The 21,524-nt window shown below is 26.1% G+C and overlaps 6 protein-coding genes across 19 annotated transcripts; 3 read left to right on the top strand and 3 right to left on the bottom strand.

Annotated features, from left to right (window-relative positions):
* Positions 1-91: 91 nt before the first annotated feature.
* On the top strand, positions 92-1,838 carry LOC127062500 (tRNA (guanine-N(7)-)-methyltransferase non-catalytic subunit wdr4). Its single transcript, XM_050990844.1, has one exon. It carries the CDS (start codon positions 414-416, stop codon positions 1,575-1,577), a length of 1,164 nt encoding a protein of 387 aa, XP_050846801.1. The 5' UTR covers positions 92-413; the 3' UTR covers positions 1,578-1,838.
* Positions 1,744-3,843, bottom strand: LOC127062499 (26S proteasome regulatory subunit 10B). The gene is made up of 7 exons (XM_050990843.1): positions 3,684-3,843; positions 3,371-3,450; positions 3,224-3,263; positions 2,958-3,094; positions 2,504-2,876; positions 2,150-2,413; positions 1,744-2,073 (listed from the first exon to the last, which is right to left on the bottom strand). Exons 1-7 carry the CDS (start codon positions 3,778-3,780, stop codon positions 1,883-1,885), a joined length of 1,182 nt encoding a protein of 393 aa, XP_050846800.1. The 5' UTR covers positions 3,781-3,843; the 3' UTR covers positions 1,744-1,882.
* Positions 3,844-4,119: 276 nt separating this feature from the next.
* Positions 4,120-8,281, bottom strand: LOC127062405 (lysophosphatidylserine lipase ABHD12). Of its 9 annotated transcripts, none has more exons than XM_050990568.1 (10): positions 7,946-8,281; positions 6,817-6,919; positions 6,423-6,541; positions 6,228-6,333; positions 5,943-6,142; positions 5,735-5,870; positions 5,305-5,422; positions 5,069-5,230; positions 4,854-4,981; positions 4,124-4,754 (listed from the first exon to the last, which is right to left on the bottom strand). In XM_050990568.1, the coding sequence occupies exons 2-10, from the start codon at positions 6,885-6,887 to the stop codon at positions 4,706-4,708; spliced, it is 1,089 nt and encodes a 362-aa protein (XP_050846525.1). In that variant the 5' UTR covers positions 6,888-6,919; positions 7,946-8,281; the 3' UTR covers positions 4,124-4,705. The 9 variants fall into 9 exon arrangements, with proteins under 9 accessions (XP_050846530.1, XP_050846526.1, XP_050846525.1 ...); XM_050990567.1 differs by having other exon boundaries at positions 7,519-8,281; XM_050990572.1 differs by adding an exon at positions 6,630-6,660 and having other exon boundaries at positions 6,817-8,281.
* Positions 8,282-8,708: 427 nt separating this feature from the next.
* Positions 8,709-9,362, top strand: LOC127062410 (U6 snRNA-associated Sm-like protein LSm6). Its single transcript, XM_050990582.1, has 3 exons — positions 8,709-8,872; positions 8,974-9,064; positions 9,186-9,362. Exons 2-3 carry the CDS (start codon positions 8,974-8,976, stop codon positions 9,332-9,334), a joined length of 240 nt encoding a protein of 79 aa, XP_050846539.1. The 5' UTR covers positions 8,709-8,872; the 3' UTR covers positions 9,335-9,362.
* Positions 9,363-9,510: 148 nt separating this feature from the next.
* LOC127062407 (protein TIPIN homolog) lies at positions 9,511-10,631 on the bottom strand. Its single transcript, XM_050990575.1, has one exon. It carries the CDS (start codon positions 10,478-10,480, stop codon positions 9,641-9,643), a length of 840 nt encoding a protein of 279 aa, XP_050846532.1. The 5' UTR covers positions 10,481-10,631; the 3' UTR covers positions 9,511-9,640.
* A 933-nt stretch (positions 10,632-11,564) lies between these two features.
* On the top strand, positions 11,565-20,726 carry LOC127062397 (long-chain-fatty-acid--CoA ligase ACSBG2). 6 transcript variants are annotated; one of them, XM_050990509.1, is made up of 13 exons: positions 11,565-11,768; positions 17,672-17,739; positions 17,904-17,958; positions 18,034-18,238; positions 18,333-18,467; positions 18,534-18,729; positions 18,810-18,911; positions 18,989-19,135; positions 19,216-19,691; positions 19,766-19,980; positions 20,071-20,222; positions 20,291-20,416; positions 20,502-20,726. In XM_050990509.1, exons 2-13 carry the CDS (start codon positions 17,677-17,679, stop codon positions 20,694-20,696), a joined length of 2,067 nt encoding a protein of 688 aa, XP_050846466.1. In that variant the 5' UTR covers positions 11,565-11,768; positions 17,672-17,676; the 3' UTR covers positions 20,697-20,726. The 6 variants fall into 6 exon arrangements, with proteins under 6 accessions (XP_050846466.1, XP_050846463.1, XP_050846467.1 ...); XM_050990506.1 differs by lacking the exon at positions 11,565-11,768 and adding an exon at positions 16,136-16,220; XM_050990510.1 differs by lacking the exon at positions 11,565-11,768 and adding an exon at positions 16,926-17,088.
* The last annotated feature ends 798 nt before the right edge of the window (positions 20,727-21,524 follow it).

Genomic DNA, 21,524 nt, shown 5'->3' on the forward strand with positions numbered 1-21,524 from the left:
CACCTTCCCGCGAAAAGATGATACTCGTAACAGTATAAAAAAAAAGTCTCTAAAATGTAAAAATAAATTTCTCTAGACAAGCTTTTACGCTAAACTACGTCATAATTTAACTAATATCATAATCAAAATATCGGTTAGAATTTAAATTATATATCGCTCTTTACGAATTTTAAAACATGTTTAGAATAAAATAAGCAAGTGAACTTTCAATAATATATTATAAAAAAGTGATCTCTTCTAATCGATAACCTTCTATATAACGTATACCGAAACATGATAACAGTGAATCACGTGTATTGCTAATGCAGAATAATAAAGTTCTATACATTTGATCTGTGAAATATATCACAGCAAATAAATATCATTATATGACCATTGTTTGTAAAAATTTTATTTGAAATCCAAAAAAAAATATGAGTTTCTGCATATATGATTCAGATATTGTTGTATGCAACAGTAATCATCTTATAACATACAATATCGATAATAACTTAGTAAGTACCATAGCACTACCTCATATGGAATGTAATAAGGGAGTTAATAAAGATAATAATATAGATGTAGAATCATATCACATGATAATAAGTACAACATTTTCTAATGATGGCAAATATTTTTTGGTATGTACAAATCGTAAACAATTATGTTTATATGAAAGAAAAAGTAAAAGACTTATATCGAATAGAATACTTCCTAGAGCAGCAAGCAAAGTAATATTTTCTCCGAACAATGATATAATTGTTGCTGATAAAGCTGGAGATGCTTATCTATTTTCTACTACAAATCCTATAGAAAATGGAGCTTTACTCTTGGGACATTTATCGATGCTACTGGATATACTTGTTACAGAAGATGGAAAATATATTTTAACAACTGATAGAGATGAAAAGATCCGTGTATCAATGTTTCCACATTCGTATAATATCGTATCTTATTGTCTTGGACATAGCAAATTTGTAACAAATATTTGTGAACTACCTCATAAAAAAAAAATTCTAATAAGCTCAGGAGGAGATGGAACTTTCATGTTATGGAATTATGAATTTGGAAGAGAATTATTAACTGTTAATTTTAGTGAAAAAATTGCTAAATATAATATTGACAAATTTAATCAAATTCTTAAAACTAATCATTATGAAGAATATGTTAATGTCTTACCTGTGAAACATCTAAAAGCTACAGCACTTAATAAATTATCATCTTTACTTGTTATAAGTTTTTATAGTAGTAATATATTACTAGTATACATCATTGATGAAACAATGGAATCACATTTGACATCCACTTGGATTGAAACCATAATAATGGAAGATGAACCTTTAGATTGTTTTTTAAAAAATCATCAAATGTGGGTTTTAACCAATGCAGGAGTAAATGTATATATTTTGAAGAATAATCATTTTGTATTGGATTCAATTACAAATAATACATTAAAAGAATTGAATGAAGTCTGGATGTCATTGAATAATAATACACTTAGGCAAAATTTATTCCCCATTTTGTATAAAAGAAAATATGATAATGTACAACAATATTTAGAAAGAAAAAAATCACGTCTGTCAAATACTTTAGAATAAGTATTTTCAGTTAACAAAATAAAATTTCGAAGAAAAGAAAAAAAGAAAGAAAGAAAAGAAAAAAATAAACATATATCATGTATTATAAATGTAAATTCATCTCATTATTTGAATAATAAAAGCATGACACAGGTTTACATGAATTTGTGATATCAGACAAAATATATTGATGATAAGTTAAGCATGACTAATATATTATTAATATGCGAATTCACATGAAAATGTATGTATTATTAAGATAAAATAAGGCTATTTTATTAATTTCTTTGTATCATTCATTAAATCACAATAGCTATATTGCTTTCTTATACTGGTTTGTAATCTAACTTTGATTCAAGTTTCTTGTTATCTGAAACTTTTCTTACAGCTTTCATAAAATCTTCTTGAACAACATATTCTCTCTCCAACCTTATAGCAAATAATCCAGCTTCTGTACAAACATTTCTTAAATCTGCCCCATTAAATCCATCTGATAATTTGACTACTGCCTCATAATCTGTATTAAATATTAGCCAATTATTTCTAGAGCATGAAGATTATCTATATTATACATTACATATTAATATATTTACCAATGTCACCATGCTTAGCAATTGGACCTGCATGAATTTTCAAAATTTCGAGTCGTGCTTGTTCATTAGGTAATGGTATTTCGATTTTTCTGTCTAAACGACCGGGTCTTAAAAGAGCAGGGTCCAAAGTATCAGGTCTATTTGTTGCCATTATCATTTTAACTTGACCTAAAGAATCAAAACCATCCATTTGATTTAATAATTCCATTAGAGTTCTTTGAATCTCTCTATCTGCACTAGTTCCCTCGGAAAATCTTCGCCCGCCTGTGTAAAATCAAATAGTAGTAATAATTTTTTTTTTTTTTTATGTACTATTAACTTTGTCAGACTGTCATTTCTATATACAAATTTTACCTATAGCATCAATTTCATCCATAAATATAATGCAAGGTTGATGATCACGAGCATAATTAAACATTTCTCTGATCAGTCGTGCTGATTCTCCAATATATTTATCAACAATAGCGCTTGATACAACTTTCAAGAAATTTGCATCTAACTGACTAGCAACTGCTCTTGCCAATAGTGTTTTGCCAGTACCAGGTGGACCATATAATAAACATCCTTTAGGTGGAGTAATACCAACTCTTTGAAAGAGTTCAGGATTTAGTAAAGGTAGTTCTATAACTTCTCGTAGTTCACGAATTTGTTCGCTTAAACCACCAATAGCAGAATATGTAACATCACCAGGATCTTCATGAGACATGTTGTAAACTAATGGATCAACCTAATATACAATTTATAACAAACAGTTTATAGATTAATAAAGTATAACACCCTTAATTTTTGCATATCAAATAATTTTTACCTCACGTGGTAAATAACGCATTATAGTTAGAGTTGTCATATCAAGAGCAACTCTGGTTCCAGACTTTAATTTATTTTTATCAAGTTGACGTCTACAACCAACAACATAACGAGGACCATTTGTTGCTTTTACTATAACTAAAATGACATTACATGTTTTCTATATTTATTTTTAAAATAAAAGAACAAATTTCTAAATCTTTTTTTTTTTTTGTTATATAAAATAGATTTTATATTTGTTATTAATTAACAAAGCATTTGACTTACATTTCTCTTCTGTAAGTTGCTTAAGAACTTCACCAACAATCTATGGAAAGTTTATAATAATTAAGAAAATATATGTACATACATTGATAATTTTTTACATAAAGAAATATTTAAAAGTATATTTATTAAATAATATAATTTATTTACCTGACCAACACTTTGAAGAGCTTTCAAATCATTTTCAGACTTATCATATTGTTTGGTCAAATCTTTTAAGTGTTCCCTCACTATAAATATCAAAAAATATTTATATATATATATTAGATTCAAAAAGTATAATTTAATATTTGTATGTGTTTAATTATAGGGAAAATTATAAAATATAAATAACAATTAATAATAAATCAAATGCGAGACAAAGAACTATCATAGAAAAATGAGGTTAGGTAATATATGTTTTCGAGAACAGATTATATATAAAAAAAAAATTAATAAATAAATAAAAATATATATATCTTACTTTCTTTTAATCGTGATTCTACTTCTTTGTGTTCAAGAAGTTTTTTTCGATAATTTTGAAGAACCTTTTCTCTTACAGAATCCATGGTGACCGCCATTTTTACTTATTTTGCTGTATAAGCGTCATTGAGAAAATTCTAAGTAGATTCATATAGAATTGACGAAGTTTACCAACTTCATCCGCGATTGTACTTCCATCTACAGTTTGTAATTTTAATAACGGAGTATAGAATATAAAATGGAAATATACAAGATACATAATCTAATTATTTTCTATTGTTTTTTTTTTTTTTCTAAATTGGAAGGTGACAGTGAAAATAGATAAATTTAATTGATAATAATAATAATTAATTTCAGAATTGTCATTAGTTATACATCGAACATCTTTTATTTTGAAAATGAAAATCACATGAAATTTGAACAGATTCAAGAAACTACTATTGAAATTTATTTTGTATAACCTTTACATTTATATTTTACAATTACATTATAAACACATGACGATGTTTATCACAAATATATACCATAAGAATCAAATACACTCAGTTCATGCTTATATTTTTCAAAACAAATTCTTATTACTCAATGAATAAAATTAAAAATAATACAGAAAGTAATTTATACTAGTAAATTACGTAACTACTACATTATTAATTCTGTTTGTAATTTAATGATACATTTGTTTTTTTTTAATAACCTGAGAAACTGTACAGCAAACTCACATCAATACAAGAAAGTTATTTTCATTGCAATACATATAAAAATAAATGTATTGTTTTTGAAATTCTATGTTTCGATATTTTATTATAAAATTAACACCAATATAATCAATTTTCTGTTCTCGTAATTATATTCGTGTAAATGAGTATTTTGTAAATAGAATGTTTTAGAGCATAATGTTATTAATATATTTTTTTAAATTAATTATATAGCATTCATTTTGTAATATACTCTTTTATAAGTGTATAAAATACCATCAAATTTCTATTGGAAACATAGTTGCATAATAATACTATAGACAGATTAAGTATTTTCTTCAGTCTTGTTTTTTTGTAATTTTATTACAAACGACCTAGAAACAAAGACACAAAAAAATCAAAAGATAGTAAATTTCATACATTTAAATATAATTTTAAGAATAACCCATATACCATTTATTTCATTTACTTACTCAATTATGTTTGGTAATATTTTATATCGACAAATATATTTATGTCCAAGTCCATATAATGCATCTATTCTAATCATTTCAATTAAATTTGTTTCATTTTTATGATAATTCAATCCTGCTTGATATAACTGAAATATATATTATAAAAAGATCTAGTATATGTTTTTAAATACTTCTAACACACATATCATTTCAAGTATAATATTTAAACATACTTTTTCACCCAAGTACAATGGTATAATATTATCATCTTCAGCATGTAATATCATGATAGGACAAGTAACATTTCCAATGTGTTTGTCTGATTCAAATCGTAAACCATTGTGATAGAAAGGTTCTACAACTAGCCAATGGAACCATGGTAAGTGTTTAAATATCTGTATTAAAAAAAAATAAGACATCAGAAATTAAGAAAGAGGGACTTATTTTTAAAAATGTATAAATAAAAAACCTGTGCAAATGGATGTTCGCTTATTTCATCAATAATATTATTGAAAGGTGATTCAAGTATCAAACCCGTAGGTATTGTACCTTTAGCAGCTAATAATGCTAATGCATGCGTGGACACTCTATCCTCAAAGAATTTGTATTAAAATTACATTTTTTAATATTATTTATATAAATACATACAATTTTGTTTGCATACAATATACATAATATTGTATACAAGAATATTAAACAGATATGAATGGTTGTTTAGAAGAAAAACGTATATTAAATTTCATAAAATTTACGGAAAATATGAAAACAATTTTCATTGCTCATTGTAACGATTATATAAGTAACTGCTATAATATATGCCCTTTTTCTATACACTCACTCATATATTTGGTTATTTAATATGTATCTATATATATGTCAAGCAATATTTGAACTCTTACCCAGTACCCAAAGAATGTCCCCAAATAAAAACAGGTGCAGTGCCATTAACTTTAGCCATTACCCATTCAATAATATATTTACTATCATTAACAATACCTGTTTCTGAAAGTTCTGCTTTGTCGCTATCTCCATAACCTAAATATGATATTTAAGATTATAGATCATCAAACAAATCAAAGAATTAATATAAAAGATCTTTATACATACTTCTATAGTCAAAGCACACAATATGATAATCCAAGTCTTGGAAAAGTTTATAAAGTTCTAATCTATGGCTACTTGCTCTATTTCCACTATTTCCATGCATATATACAAAAACTGGTTTACTACTGTTATATAAAGAAGTTTCAAAAACTTCATTTGTTGCAGCAAATGAATCATTTATTAAAGATCGTGGCAATATATGCCTGAAAATAGATAGATAATAAAGTAAATATATATATAAAAATAATGTCAATTATATTTTATAGTTATATTTCTCATATTATTTACCATACTCCTAATTTTACGTGTTCATCGGTATGCAAGTAAAAATTTCTAACTCCTTTCAAGCCAAGAAACTCTGGCTTTGAAAAATCAGTGTTAAGTGGCCAGTATACTAAAGAATAAAATTTATTATTTTGTTTGAAGAATTAGTAGCTGTGTTGTTTCATATATTAGAATAAATATATACAGATGAATACTTACCAAAATTTAGAAAAAGAATTTTTTTTTGTACTGCATAAGAATAATGAAATATAATGGGTAGAATACCAAATAAAATAAGATAAGTTAGGATTGATACTTTCATAATCCATAATAAACATCTGAAATATATATAGATGGTATTAGAATTACAATTCATATATTACATTTCATAATAAAATAAAAAATTGTTAAAAAAGTGATAGTTACATCTATTTATAATATGTACTTATATGTTACACTCCAAGTGTAATTAATATGTTGGGAAAGCATTAAATTAATGTTATTTGGATTATTTGGTCATTTAATTTGCTTATAATTTTACATAAGAAAAAGTATAATTAGATATACCAATAATTAACCACAGAAGTTTGATTGATTCAACAAAGTAACTTACATTCCTGTGTACCAAATATCAAGGACGATGAATGGTATCACTGCTGCTAAGAGTAGATAACTCGATCGCATGTTTGTTAGTAGCTACCAAAGCTTAAGGATTCCTGTCACAAGTCCTTTTGTGATGTAAAATACTTTCAGTTAGCAAAATTTATTACAGGAAGTTATCAAAGCACATTTTATATGGAATGTTATGTTCTATTAATTAATGTATCAAGTATATATACTTGTATTTTATGGATAGATATTATTTACAAAAGATCTATAGATAATTTGTCCAAATGAAATGACTCACAAATATACATATAAATAGGAAAAGTAATTGCATAATCTCTCTATTTTATAATTTTAAAATCTTCAAATTCATAAAATATTGTACAATAAAACATTGTATAATTATGTGCAATTTGTATTAATGCAAAATTAAATATATTAATATAATTATAATAATAATTAAGAATGCTACTCTTTTTTTATCTTTCTTTTTCTATTGTTTATAAGTGTGTGAACTTACTTTTGCATTAAAAGGCTTTGTTGAATAATGGTTGAATAATAGTTGAATAATGGTTGAATAACTGTCTATTCATATACTTATAAGTTAATATATTAATAGCAAATATATACAAGAAAATATCTATTTCTTAATCCTATTAAGTATTCTTTGCCTTTGTTATCATGCACGTACAACAAAAGATATTGTTACCTTTTTATTAAGCGTTTTTTTGGCAACCAATATAACATATTAAATGAATATAAGAAATGTTGATAAATCGACACAATTATCAATATAATTATAATATGTATAATTACACTTCAGCTATGATTATAATAAACTATTATAAAATATCATTAAAAGAAAGCACACTCATTCTTTTTCCTGTGTTAACAATAGTAACTATAATGTTGATTAATAAATGATTAATCTTTTTAACACTTAAATTCAATGTTTAATTAAAACATTGGATTAAAATTCTTTTTTTTTTCTAATATTCACAAGTTATATTATAAAAAGAAGGTAATTGTCACCAATGAGCGATTATAAATCACCAATAAGTCGATCTTTACTAATGGAGCTTAGGATATATACTAAAACGAATCAAAGAAAGCAGACAATAAATTGGATAGCTTACTTCGGACTATAGAACGGTATGACGTATAGCTGAATAATCCACAGAAATTGCGCTTTATGATTTTTCCACGAATTATAATTACGTTCTTCTTTTTTCTTGTTGTTTATTTGAAATCCAATTGTAATGTAAAATTTATTAAGTAGAAATATTTAATGTACTAATTACAAACAATCAAAAGTTTCAAATAATTAGATTTGATTTTTGACAATTTGTTAACAATTAGATCACATTTAAATCGATTATTAAAACCTATTAGTCAGTGACAACTCTTTATGTGCATTGTATTTTATGCAATTTATTTCTTTTATGTTTTTGATACACGCTCCTATCGTCGTTTAAGTTAAACACACTACGATCGATTATATTCGTCTAAATATTGAGTTTGTATCTCTATATTTTTGTTATTTATGCTGGCCATATATACAGAAAGGTTTCAACCAATCGCGTTGCTTGATTGATCAGTGTACAGTAACAGTACACTACAGTCGAAAATTTCAACGCAGTACTATTTAACGTTCTTATGACAACCAATCAGATTGCAAGGTTATCTGACCTCTACTTTCGGCGCGAACAACGAAGCATTTGTAAAATATTGAATGCATAAATTTGTACACACCCAAAGCTAATATAATAAAAAATTTATTTATTCCATAATAATTGATAAATTTACTTTACAAATTTATAAAGTATTTTTTAAATATTTAGTATATTTCACTGCTATAACCTAAATAACAGTAATCGAAATCAAACGGGTCGTAGTAACGTTGTCATGGCAACGCTACGACGAAACGTTGTGTGCATGGATTTCTACGTTACGTTTGCAGTTATTCTTACGGAAAGTGTGTGTGGCCAGTCTAAATGTTTTAACGTTCAAACATTCTACTCTCAAAAATTGAATAAAAAGTTTAATACTATATTTGAATAGTCGTGAGTACATATTTTTTAAATATATTAACTAAAGAATAAATAAAAAGATAAAATAATGTCGATTCTTGCATAATATAATAATTTATCGATGTTAATTGCAGATGAGTCGTAAAGAAGCTTTATCGCAATTTATTCAACAAATTCATGGCAGACCTGTAGTTGTTAAATTAAATAGTGGCGTTGATTACAGAGGTATATATATATATATATATATATATATATGTTTTTATTTCCTTATCATATTTCGAAATTCAGAAAGAAAAATTTTAATGTTTCATTTTAATGTTCCACTACTCATTATAAATGTTTATAGGTGTATTAGCTTGTCTCGATGGCTACATGAATATAGCATTAGAACAAACAGAGGAATATGTTAATGGACAATTAAAGGACAAGTATGGTGATGCTTTTATACGTGGTAATAATGTATTATATATCAGTACACAGAAGCGTAGAACATAGCTATGAAATAAAACAATTTATTTAATAATTATACTTTTTTATAATGAACATAAATGAAATCAATTTTTATGTTAGTATTAGACAAGTAATAACATAAATGTATGATATTAATTTCTTTTATGTAAGGAATAAAGTTAAAAAATAAATTATTAAGGGATATCATAAATGTTAATGAATTATTTGTATAAAACAAGTATATATTTTGTAATACAAATTTTTTTAATTTTTTTATATCTGTAACGATAATATATGAATCTAATTTTATCAATCTCAAAGTTTATAATATTATGCATTGTTTAAATTTCTTTAGTTTGGTATTTCCATTTCAATATCCTCTCCTATTTCCTTTTTTTTCTCATTTTCTTTTATAGCTTTTAATCTAGCAAGTCTTCGTTCAATAGCTAGTTGTCTGTTTCTTTCAATTCTTTCCTTTATTTCATCACTTAACTCAGAAGTATTAGTTTGTGAGTTGTTTGTTTCTATGACTTTATCAGTTTGAGTAGAACATTGCTCCAATTCATTTTCAAACAACATATCATTAGCTTGATCATTTATAGATATATCATTTGTCTTAGGATTATGTTGTACCAATACCTCCTTCTGTTTTTCAATTTGTTCGGCAATCAGTAAATCAAATGCATCAACAGCAACATTAGTTTCTATAGGTTCATCATCACTTGCGTTATTTTGTAAAATTTCAGCATCATCAAATGTTATCATATCATTTCTATATTTTGTTACAAATACTGAGAGATCTTTTTTAGAACCAAGCTTCTCTGTTTTTTCTAAAAAGTCATCAAAATCTAATTTTGGAAACAACCTATGTGCCCAATGTTCTAATCTTTTCATAACACGGTCCAAATCCTTTTTTTCATATCCTTTGCCATGAAATTTAAATCCTTCAAAATGTTTTTCGATGGTATGTATACCTTTAGGACCTTTCAAACGTTCTGTATTTAGCTTAGGTATAGGATTACGTACGACATGTCTCTGTGACGTGGAAGGATCAATTCTTCTTGGAACATTCTCTTTTTGTTCTTCTTCATCAACATCGTTTAAATTTTTATCATCTTTGTCAGTATCTTCTTTTTCATACTCTGCCAATATATCATCCTCCTGATCAGAAAAATCTGACAATGCATTCATATTAAGAAATCTTTATAAGTATACAATTATATGCAGGAAAAGAAAATAGAATGTAGTAGTTAAATACACGTAATATTTTGTTATATGTTCATAAACTTCAGAACTATTCAGAAAACTGCATTAGCTATATATGCCTTTTGAAAAATCTTAACCTAAAAATCGCTATCATCGTTATCTTGAGAAGTATTTGTTTCTTTTTCCATAAAACTATCGAACTCTCCGTTCGATTTATTCATTCTCTCTAACAAGGACACTAATAATCTTTTATTAAGATGATCCGTTTGCGTAATTTCTCGCACTACTTGCTGATAATTTCCATTCGAGGGACGCTCGGTTTGTAATTTCTGTAATGTATCTCTATTTGGTTCCATTGGCGTACCTGGCATTTTTATTTCGACTCTGATATATCACTAAATATATCAAAACGTATATAATTGAAGAAAATATCGAAATATTTCTCGATTGTATCTTAGGTAAAAAAGATATGCAACAAGAATACCTTGATTATTTCGATTCACAATTGCACATGCGCCAATGATTTCTCTATTTGAATACGAACAATGAAAAGACTTCATTTGAAAATAATATTTTTGTTTATCTCTACATGATTTGTTAAACGTTTGAAAATATCTCTTAACGAAAAGAAAGAAAATTATATGTATATTTTATGCATTTAAAAGTAGAGACACGTATTTATCGTTAAAAATAATTCTTTGATACGATTTTGATATAGATATATGTTTTTTCATGTCGCAGCTCAAAGATCTTTCTACTATAATACCTTTCTCCTTTATTAAATTGTAGAAATAAAAAATTTTATGTTTTTACAAATTAAAAATATTTTCTTTTTGTTTTCGAAAGTTAAAGTTTATCTCTGATTTAATTTTTTGACGAAATTTGGAAAAGAAAAAAACAGGTTTAAATGGCATTGAATTAAGTCGAATAAAATACATTTTGCAATTGATTTCCTTTGCATATATAATGGATATGAAGTAAAGAGAAGGCAATGCCGGTAATCACGTTCTGGAGCCTATGAAGTACACGTACTTGGTTCTTAACCACGTGGTCTTCTCTATAATATCAGCATTCATTCGTGCGTGGCATTTGTGGCGTGATCGTCAGACTTATCGTATTTTTGTGTTATTATTAGAATCTGTTTTAATATTTTGAGACGCATAACAAGTTTCAATTGTGAATTTGTCAAAGAAACAAAGAAATTAATTTTTGAGTACTTTTTCCTACGATTTTTATAGAACATTTGGAATCACTAACGAAAGAAGATAAACAGGTTGGTCCTCCTTCAATACATAAAATGTATTCGAATATTTAAATCGTTGATTTGACTGTCTGAAAAAAGTTATGAAAGTATGTACGAACTTTGATTATTCCAAAAAGTTTTCTAAACGAGTTTCTTTATTTATTAATTTCTTGAAAGGTTTCTTAACATTGTCGATCGATACTAGGTTAAGTTATACGATTAATTTTCTCTCAATTTTTTTATTTTATTTTCCTTACGTGTATATATTTAATATCATATTGTAAAGCAATGCTTTTATATTTTTTGTTTTTCTTTTTTTTTTGTTTTCTTTCTCTCTTTTTTTTTTTCATTGTTTCGATACGAAACAATTTAACATATATACATATGTATTGTAAATATACATGTGTATACACATTATTAAGAAAACTGCGATTAAACTTTCTCCAGTGATATTTCACCAGCAGAACTTTCCTAGTTCTTTTCTCTTTTTTCGGTTTTCTTGGATCATCGATTTAGATGAGCATGCCAATGAAATATCGATTGCAAAAATCCATAGCGTCGTATCGATCATTTTTATGAATAAACATCTATATATAAAATCTTATAAATGAATAGATAAAAAAAAAAGAAAAGAGAAAGATAAAAAAAAAAGAAAATAAAAAATGCAAATTTAGTTATATTAGTTCTCTTTCAGTTTCCCGATTTTTAATTCTTATGCATATTTACCTGCGTAAATAATACAAAAAGAAGGAAAGAAAAACATAAAAAGTTGTCTAATCTGCATAATAAATTATTTATTTTTTTTTGGTATCATGCATTCGTATTCTTGGGATTTGTTTTTCTTCTTTTTTTTTTGTTTAAATATACATCAGATCGTCAGATTGTTCTTACGCATATCAGAATTTTATATAATTGCACTGAATTAGATTATATACTAATTAACAAACATTGAACTACTAATTATCATTTTTATAAATATAGACGTGATTAATCGTTTCTCGTGTACATTTATTTACTTACATTTTCATGATATTAAATCTCAATGGAACGATCACACACATCAATATCAATATTATAGAGCATTTATAAGTATAATATAATAAATTTGATATTTATATGGAAATAACCAATTTCTTATCGATTGTTCTTTGTACTTTCACATGATGCAAAGAACAAGTTTATTTATTTTATATTTCAAAGAAACGAATTTATCAATCGATCCATTTTTTCATTTTAATTCGTTTGTGTAAATAATTTATTTTATCTATGTATTAATAATTTGTTTATAAAATAATCTATTTTTTTTTTTTTTTTTTATCAAGAGAATATACAAATACTCATCGAAAATTTTTTTCATACACTTTATAGTCAGTAATTAATTCTATGACATAGCAAAATGTACGCATACTTAATATATATATGCTTGTTAAAATATGTGCATGCCTACATATGCTAATAAAGTATTGAGAGATCAACAAAAACGTGACTTTTTGTAACCTTCTTATCTTTTGTTTGAGATAGAAAATATATATTTTTTAACATTCTTTATCATTCTTTGGTTTAGTCTTCTCATATTTCAATGGTAATTCTAACCTAAAATTATCTATTTCTTTTTCTGCTTATTCATTTATTTTATTTTATTTTATTTATTTGTCTTCATTGATCCTATGTTAAACAACATCATTAACATATAAATTTCTACAACATAATGTTTGCCATGAAATATTCATTGAACCAACTTTTTAATTTTATGATTATTTGGTTTTCTTTATTATCGAACTATAATGACATTTTTGCGTAAATCAATATCTTAGTAACGAATGACAAATATATATTTATTACGCACGAACAGATGTAGATTGTTAAATTTATATTCACTGTATTATGGCTAGAGAAAAAAAAAGAAAGAAGAAAAAAAAAAGAAGAAATATTGAAACGAAAGTATTATATATATATTGAAGAAAAAGAAAGTGTTGGAGAATATCTTGACGAAGAAAATATATTAAACGAAAAATAAATAATCAACGAGAAAAAAGACGTTTCATCGCGTTAATTTTATTTTAGTAAAACGCTCATATAGTTTATCGAATATCGTTCGTTTTACAAATTTTTCTACTTTTACAATCTTATCGTAGTATTTTCTGTTTGAATAGAATATGCTGCCTCATTAAGTCGTTGTTCTGACCTTTACCATAATATTTTCAATAATGGTTTATTAAAATTCAGAAAATTCACGATGTGTTGAATGGTAATTAAACAATTAATTTAATGTAAGAAATTTATAATTATGATATGCTTGTTATATCGGTCGGTAAATTTATATTATAAAGAAAAAACACAAAGAAATCAAACAAAAGTTTGTTGTAGTTAAATACATATGTATATACATGCTGATAAAAAAGAGTTACAATTTTATTTAAAATTTTTAAAAACGAATCTAGAAAATATTAGATGACATATATAAATTAGAGAAGAAATTTACGTTTTGTGTTATGGATTATTTACTTGATCTCGATCGAAATATATTACTGTAACTTCCTCTTCAATATTTCTCCAACCTACAAACGTGGCAATGTAGTTCATAAATTTATAAATAGCTTAAACTTTCATCGCGACTATCGAAGAACTGTCGAGAAATAACAAGAAAGGAGATTGTGAAAGTGGAATTAATCTTTTAAGAAATTCATCGAATTAATATTTAATTGTATTTAAAGCTTTTAATCTTATAAATCCATTTGCATGTTCTCATACTATCATTCAATTTGATTTAATTACGAATGCATATATACATATTGATATATTATTGATTATATATATATTATATATAATATATGTAATATATAATAATTATATATTAAATCTATATATTCTATATATATATGTACAATATTGATATATTTTTGCATCGAAATTTTTAATTTATTTAAATCGGCGTGCTTGTCGTAAATATTGAGCAATCCAAAACATACGTATTCGATTCTCAGTGCTAAAAAAAATACTTTATCGCTGATAAAACGTAATATCATAAAAATTGTTGCTTCTTCTATAAAGTTATATCAAAGTAATGTAATCAAAGTTGTAAATCAATCTGAAATTTTAACGGGTAACAAAGGTCACCGATAGAATATATAACGAACACGTGCAATTATGACCGAGTATTATCTTTTCTAATAAAAGGATTAAATATTGATTCATATTGTCATTATTCTATTATTTTCTTTCTTTAATTTAAGATATATTATTTTATCTGTGTGTGTATATATATATATATATATATATCACGCACATACACACAAACAATATCTTGAAATGTTTTGGTTAAAACGAACGCTCAATATTTTATTATAAAAATGTTAATTTATATCGAATAAAAGTCTATTTGAAACGAATGACAATTATTATTGTTTGGTATATTTAATACGACTTTTATAGTCTACTCATAGTTTTTGAAAAACATTTTGTTTATTATTAGTAGTGAACTCGCTCGTTTACTTTGTTTTTCTGTTTCCTTATCACGTGAATAATGTATAGCAAAGGTGAGCAACTGTCGGCCAATAATCATTTAATTGATTTTATAAAGGTCTTCACACATGCATCGATGTAAGATTACGGACTATGTAACACATAAGTTCTAAGAAAGGAAATCCATTGATCAAAATCAAATATTAATTTCCCTTTATATTTTTCGACTATGAAAAATATTTGATGAAAAATTTCGTTAAGAAGAAAATTCTTACGATTTATGTCTTATTTCTAATGTTTATGCACGTGTGTGAACACCTTAAGATCTACTCCTTTATCTTTATTGACACCTCCATGACTCGTCAATTCGTGACTTTTTGTTTTTAAGCATGAAATGAAAGATGTTTAATGAACTTAAATAGCGAGGAAACAGGTTAATTGCAAGGGTAGGGACTGTGTAGCCCACGGCGAAGAAATTGCTTACTACAAGAATATCTGGAAAATACGATCGAGCACTTATACATCATAATAACTTTGAATCATAAACTTTGAACATTATAAACTATTACTTGCTTATTTTGCGTTATATAATACCGAATAATAGCGTGTTATTGTCTTTGTTTTTTTTTTAAATGTCATCTAATGCGAAAATAATTATTTAGTATCAATTTTATAACGTTTATGTAATATTTCAACATTTTCCAATGATGAGAAAAATATATTTCATGCCCGAGTCGTTATTTACGTGCAAATTATATAAGCAGTTTATTAAGATTTAATTTTATTGATGCAGTCGATCTTTTTTTTTTTGTTTACTTTGCTTTTCCTTTTTTATCTTAAAACATTTTCAATTCAAACTCGATAGAGAAGAGAGTGGCACGAAGAATGTTTGAATCTAGCGCCGAAAGGTGGTCTGATATTTTGTTATTGATTTCTACGAGTTCAACAGTTCTCGGTGGAATCTAACACGCGACTCGCGGGCGTAAACGACAAAAACCATGGTTATTCTACTCTGCAAAGGTATAAAATTCGTTTGAAAATTTTAATTAAATTTTATGATTAGTATCATTTTGATTGTTTAGTGAAAATCATTTATCTTTTGATTCGCATTACGTTTCTTCTTTTTCTCGGGCAAAAAAAAAATTATGTTCGTTGAAGTTCACATTTTCGGCAATAAGTTAAAAAAATTCTATGTTGCAATAATAATTGATCATATTGATTAATCATATGTTCAGGAAGATCGTATAATTTAACGATCGATACAGGAATCATTTGTAAAATGAGATATATTTTCGGTCTAACAGATGAATCGATGTGGTTTACTATTCCCAGATGTTATTTAAAATAAATTTTCTTGAATCAATCAATTATGTTAATCAATCGATTATTAGAATGTTTTTTCTGTTAATATGAAGATGAACGAAAAATTTACAATACATAAGATTTTATAATATATAAAGATCGACAAAAGTGTGTGTATGTGTGTGTGTGTGTATAGATGAATATTTTAAAATCGTGTTGGAAATATTTCCCATTAGATATTCGTTATACATAATAATTTATGAGAAACTCTTATCAACATCATCATTTACATATTAAATTGGATAAGAAAATATTTTTTTGATTGTTAGATATAGAGAAGCGTGCTGTCATATATAAAGAGTGGGAGAAGAGAAAATTAAAAGTAGTGGGGCGAGAAATTTAAAAGGCGGGTTACCTTATATACCACATGTCATTATTAACTTTGTTTTGTGCGTAAAGTGATTTCGATTTTTATAGAAATAAAATTATCATATTGTATGATTCACGACATAAGACGTCATGAATTAAACAAATAAAACTAATATTCTACCATTGTACTTTGCCCATACATCGGCTGATGCGTTACGTATGTTAGTAGAATAAATGTATCCTTATCATCGTGCATATACTCATTATTTTTCTTTTAACTCTTGACGATCGTGCGCGTTTTCTCTTCGTTTTATATGTGGAAGGAATTATTTTAATAACTATCTTTGTTCGTTCCATTTGTTTTGTTTGTTCCACTTGACAAATTAATCGCGAATAATCAGTCCGTTAAACCGTTACACCGTTACTATTATTACAGTATTTTTTGTTACGTTAGACTTCTTCGTAGCATAGATCGAAGAGAAGGTAAAATCGATAGATCGAAACAAGTCGAAAGAGGTAGATATCTCGCGGTATATTTAAACATAATTTTATTTTTATGCGTAATCTTAAGGAAAGTTATCGGATTGATAACAATCGTATATGATATCTTTTTTTTTGTAAATCTTTTTATGTTATTGTTAGATAAATGTACAGACGGAAAAAAAATGATTATTACGAGATTAATTGCATTGCCATTAAACAGTAGAGTACAGTGGTATACTAACGATTAAATGCCGGCTTCTTTTGTATAAATAAATTTAATTGATTATTATTTATTTTTATTTTTAATTGGATTGCAGAAAATATGACTGCTGTGCAGCCTGTTTCATCGAACAGTATTCTTAATGGCTATACTAGAAATGACAAGGTAACATTTATTAAAAAGTATTTATTTTAATTTATCTAAATGTATTCTTTCATATTAAAATTTTATCTATTATATTATTTACAATATTATTTATAATGATCAATATATTTCGATTAATATTTGTAATATTACAAACGAATTTTTCATTTTTTTTTGTATTATAGGTACTTAATGGGTCTTGTATTCGATATGCGGTAGCTAGTAAAACAGGCCTCGATGGTAAGTCTATATTATATGCATATTGTTTGTAAAATATAATCACGATAAATTAATCTTTTTCTTAATTATGTTTAGGCCCGGATCAGGTGTTAATGTCAGATGTAAATGTAACAACAGAAGCTAATGGTCGAATTAGGATACAATTGGGTGAAGACATTAATGCAACATTGCCTGTTTCTGTACCTGGTGTTTTATCGGCAATTGCTAAGAAGTATCCGGATCAAATAGCTTTGGTGTCACGACCAGGACCGGATGGTACAAATACAACATACACTTATAAGTTAGTACTTTTAAAGATATCACGAATCAAGAGCTTGAATTTTTTATATACATATGTGTACTTTATTTATTGTTTGTTAAAAAATTATTTATAGAGAATATGAGACTGAAGTAAAAACTGTAGCCAAAGCATTTTTAAAACTGGGCTTAGAAAGATATCATAGCGTTTGTATTCTAGGATTTAATAGTCCACAATGGTTCATATCTGATATCGCTGCTATATATGCTGGGTAAGAATATAGGAATTGTATATTATTATTGAAATGTTATACATTATAACAACATAAATGTTTCAGAGGATTCGCTGCTGGGATTTACACGACAAACTCTCCAGAAGCATGTCAATATTGTGCACAACACAGTAAAGCAAATATAATAGTTGTAGAAGATTCTAAACAATTAGAAAAAATATTACAAATTAAAAAACATTTAGTCGATTTAAAGGCTATTATTCAATATGAAGGAATTCCTAAAGAGAAAGACATATTAAGCGTAAGAATATATAACAATATATATTAGATTATTCCAATCGAGAATTACTATACATTTTTTACGATATATATTATTTTCAGTGGGATGAATTATTAGAAATAGGTAAAAAAGAATCTGATGATAAATTAGAAGGAGTTCTAAAAACCATTGGTGTTAACGAATGTTGTACATTAGTATATACTGTAAGTAAGATGATATATTTAACATTTGACTAACAAAATACTATCCAGTTTTATTAACGAACATTCAAACTTTTCAGTCTGGCACAGTTGGTAATCCAAAAGCTGTGATGTTAAGTCATGATAATCTTATACATGATTCAAGAGCCATTAGGAAATATATTAATTTTATAGATACAGAAGAAATTTTAATCAGTTATTTACCACTGTCTCATGTTGCAGCACAGGTGAGAGATATAACTTTTATGTAATTAAATTATAATTATCGAACAAATCGATTAATTTGGATATTGGTTTATTATTATAGATAGTTGACATATTTCTATCTATGTCTGTAGCAGGTACAGTATATTTTGCAGATAAAAATGCTCTTAAAGGAAGTTTAATAGAAACGTTACTGGTAGCAAAGCCTACTGCTTTCTTGGGTGTACCAAGAGTTTGGGAAAAAATTTATGAAAAAATGCAATTAGTAGCACGTAACAATGGACGTGTAAAAACTTGGATAGCAACTTGGGCAAAATCCCAAGGCCTAATTTATAATACGAATAAAATGAATGGTATAGATTACAAACATTGGGGTTACATTATAGCTAAATGGCTTGTCTTCGATAAAGTAAAAACAAATTTAGGTTTAAACAGATGTAAATTATTTATCACTGCAGCAGCACCTTTAAGTGTAGAAATTAAGAAATATTTTTTGAGCCTAGATATTCCTATAATGGAAGCATTTGGTATGTCCGAATCTAGCGGAGCACATACTATAACTTCAAGTAATAATTGCAGGTAATGGACATTTAAAAAAAAAACGTATAAATTTACACGATCTATATAAAACAAACATTTTTTTTTCTATTTAGATTAGGCAGCGTTGGTTCTGTTCTACCTGGTTTTCGTACGAAATTAGATAATCCTAATGAAACTGGTGAAGGAGAAATTTGTATGTATGGTCGACATATTTTTATGGGATATTTGAATGAACCAGAAAAAACAAAAGAAACTAAAGATGAAGAGGGATGGTTGCACAGTGGTGATCTTGGCAGATTAGATTCTAATGGCTTATTATACGTTACCGGTAATTATTATTATTATTATTTATATTTTTTATTATTATCTCTTATTGTATTATTTTAATTATATTCTTATCACTGTTACTCTTATTTAGGCAGAATAAAAGAGCTGATCATTACAGCAGGTGGAGAAAATGTACCACCTGTGCACATAGAACAATTAATCTTATCCGAATTACCTGTTCTTAGTAATGCCTTGCTAATTGGAGATAAAAGAAAATATCTCACAGTTTTAGTTACGTTAAAGGTAGATTCATAATTAAAAAACTTTATTAAATAATATCTATTTCTTATTCTTAATAAATATTTTTTTAGTCCGAAGTAAAAGCAGATACTGGCGAACCATTAGATACGTTAATTCCAAGTACATTAACGTGGTTAAAGTCTATTGGAAGTAATGCAAAGACGGTCACCGATATTGTCAATTCAAGAGATCCACTCGTAATGTTCACTAACATATTTGCAAAAATTATTATATTCATAATTTGATATATTTTTATATTAACTGAAGATTATTTGTTTTTAGGTACTTAACGAAATAGAAGAAGCTATTAAAAGAGCTAATACAAAAGCAATCAGTAATGCACAGAAAGTACAAAAATTCCGAATTTTACCACACGATTTCTCTATTCCAACGGGAGAATTAGGTCCAACATTAAAACTAAAAAGAAATATTGTTTATAATATGTATGCCGATCTTATTGAAGAAATGTATCAATGAAAAATAATTGAAGATACATTTACAGTATAATTACGTACATAAATTTAGCATACCAGGCATTTTTATTGGGATTAAAAGATTTGACTACATCGGATGCTTCGATATGTTGAATATCGATATTATGGAATTGATATATGTGTACATATTAAAGTACTTATAGAGTTTCATATACAATGAAAAAAAATGTTTTGCGTTTACAGCAGTCTAAAAGTTTATATAGTTCTCTTTTATATATACAAAGCAATTACCGAAAGATCTGATATTTTCTTTGTTCCGAAAAATGATATTTATATGTAGATTTATAATTATTCTTGAAATCTTTATAATTATTGATAGTGATTTTTGAAGATTTTTCTAATAACGTAATTTATTGGGAACAATTATATTCACAAAAAAAAAAGAAAAAGAAATACCTATTACGTATACACTATTTGTTAACACAAATTAATGTTAAATCTTTTTACTACCAAATCATTTTACTCATGCTTATGTGAAATAAGGAAAAAATAATGGTCCTATTAAAAGTGCCTTCTCTCTCCATTAATGAATTTACATGATATTTGCATACATTTATAAGATTTTTGTCCAAACTAGTGAAACTGTATTGATAGCATAATAAGGGATAATGAAGTGTTATTTTACATAACGTATATATATATTGTACAGTGATATTATAGATAAAATATGAAAATTACAATCTTACAATACTTGATAAGATAAAAAATAAATGTCATATAGCAAAAATATTGGGAATTGGTATGTGATGTAAATATAAAAAATTATTTACACATAATGGGTACAAATGAAAATATATTGATGTCTCATAAT

This window comes from Vespula vulgaris, chromosome 3, assembly GCF_905475345.1.
Source record: "Vespula vulgaris chromosome 3, iyVesVulg1.1, whole genome shotgun sequence".
Classification (NCBI taxonomy): Eukaryota; Metazoa; Arthropoda; class Insecta; order Hymenoptera; family Vespidae; genus Vespula; species Vespula vulgaris.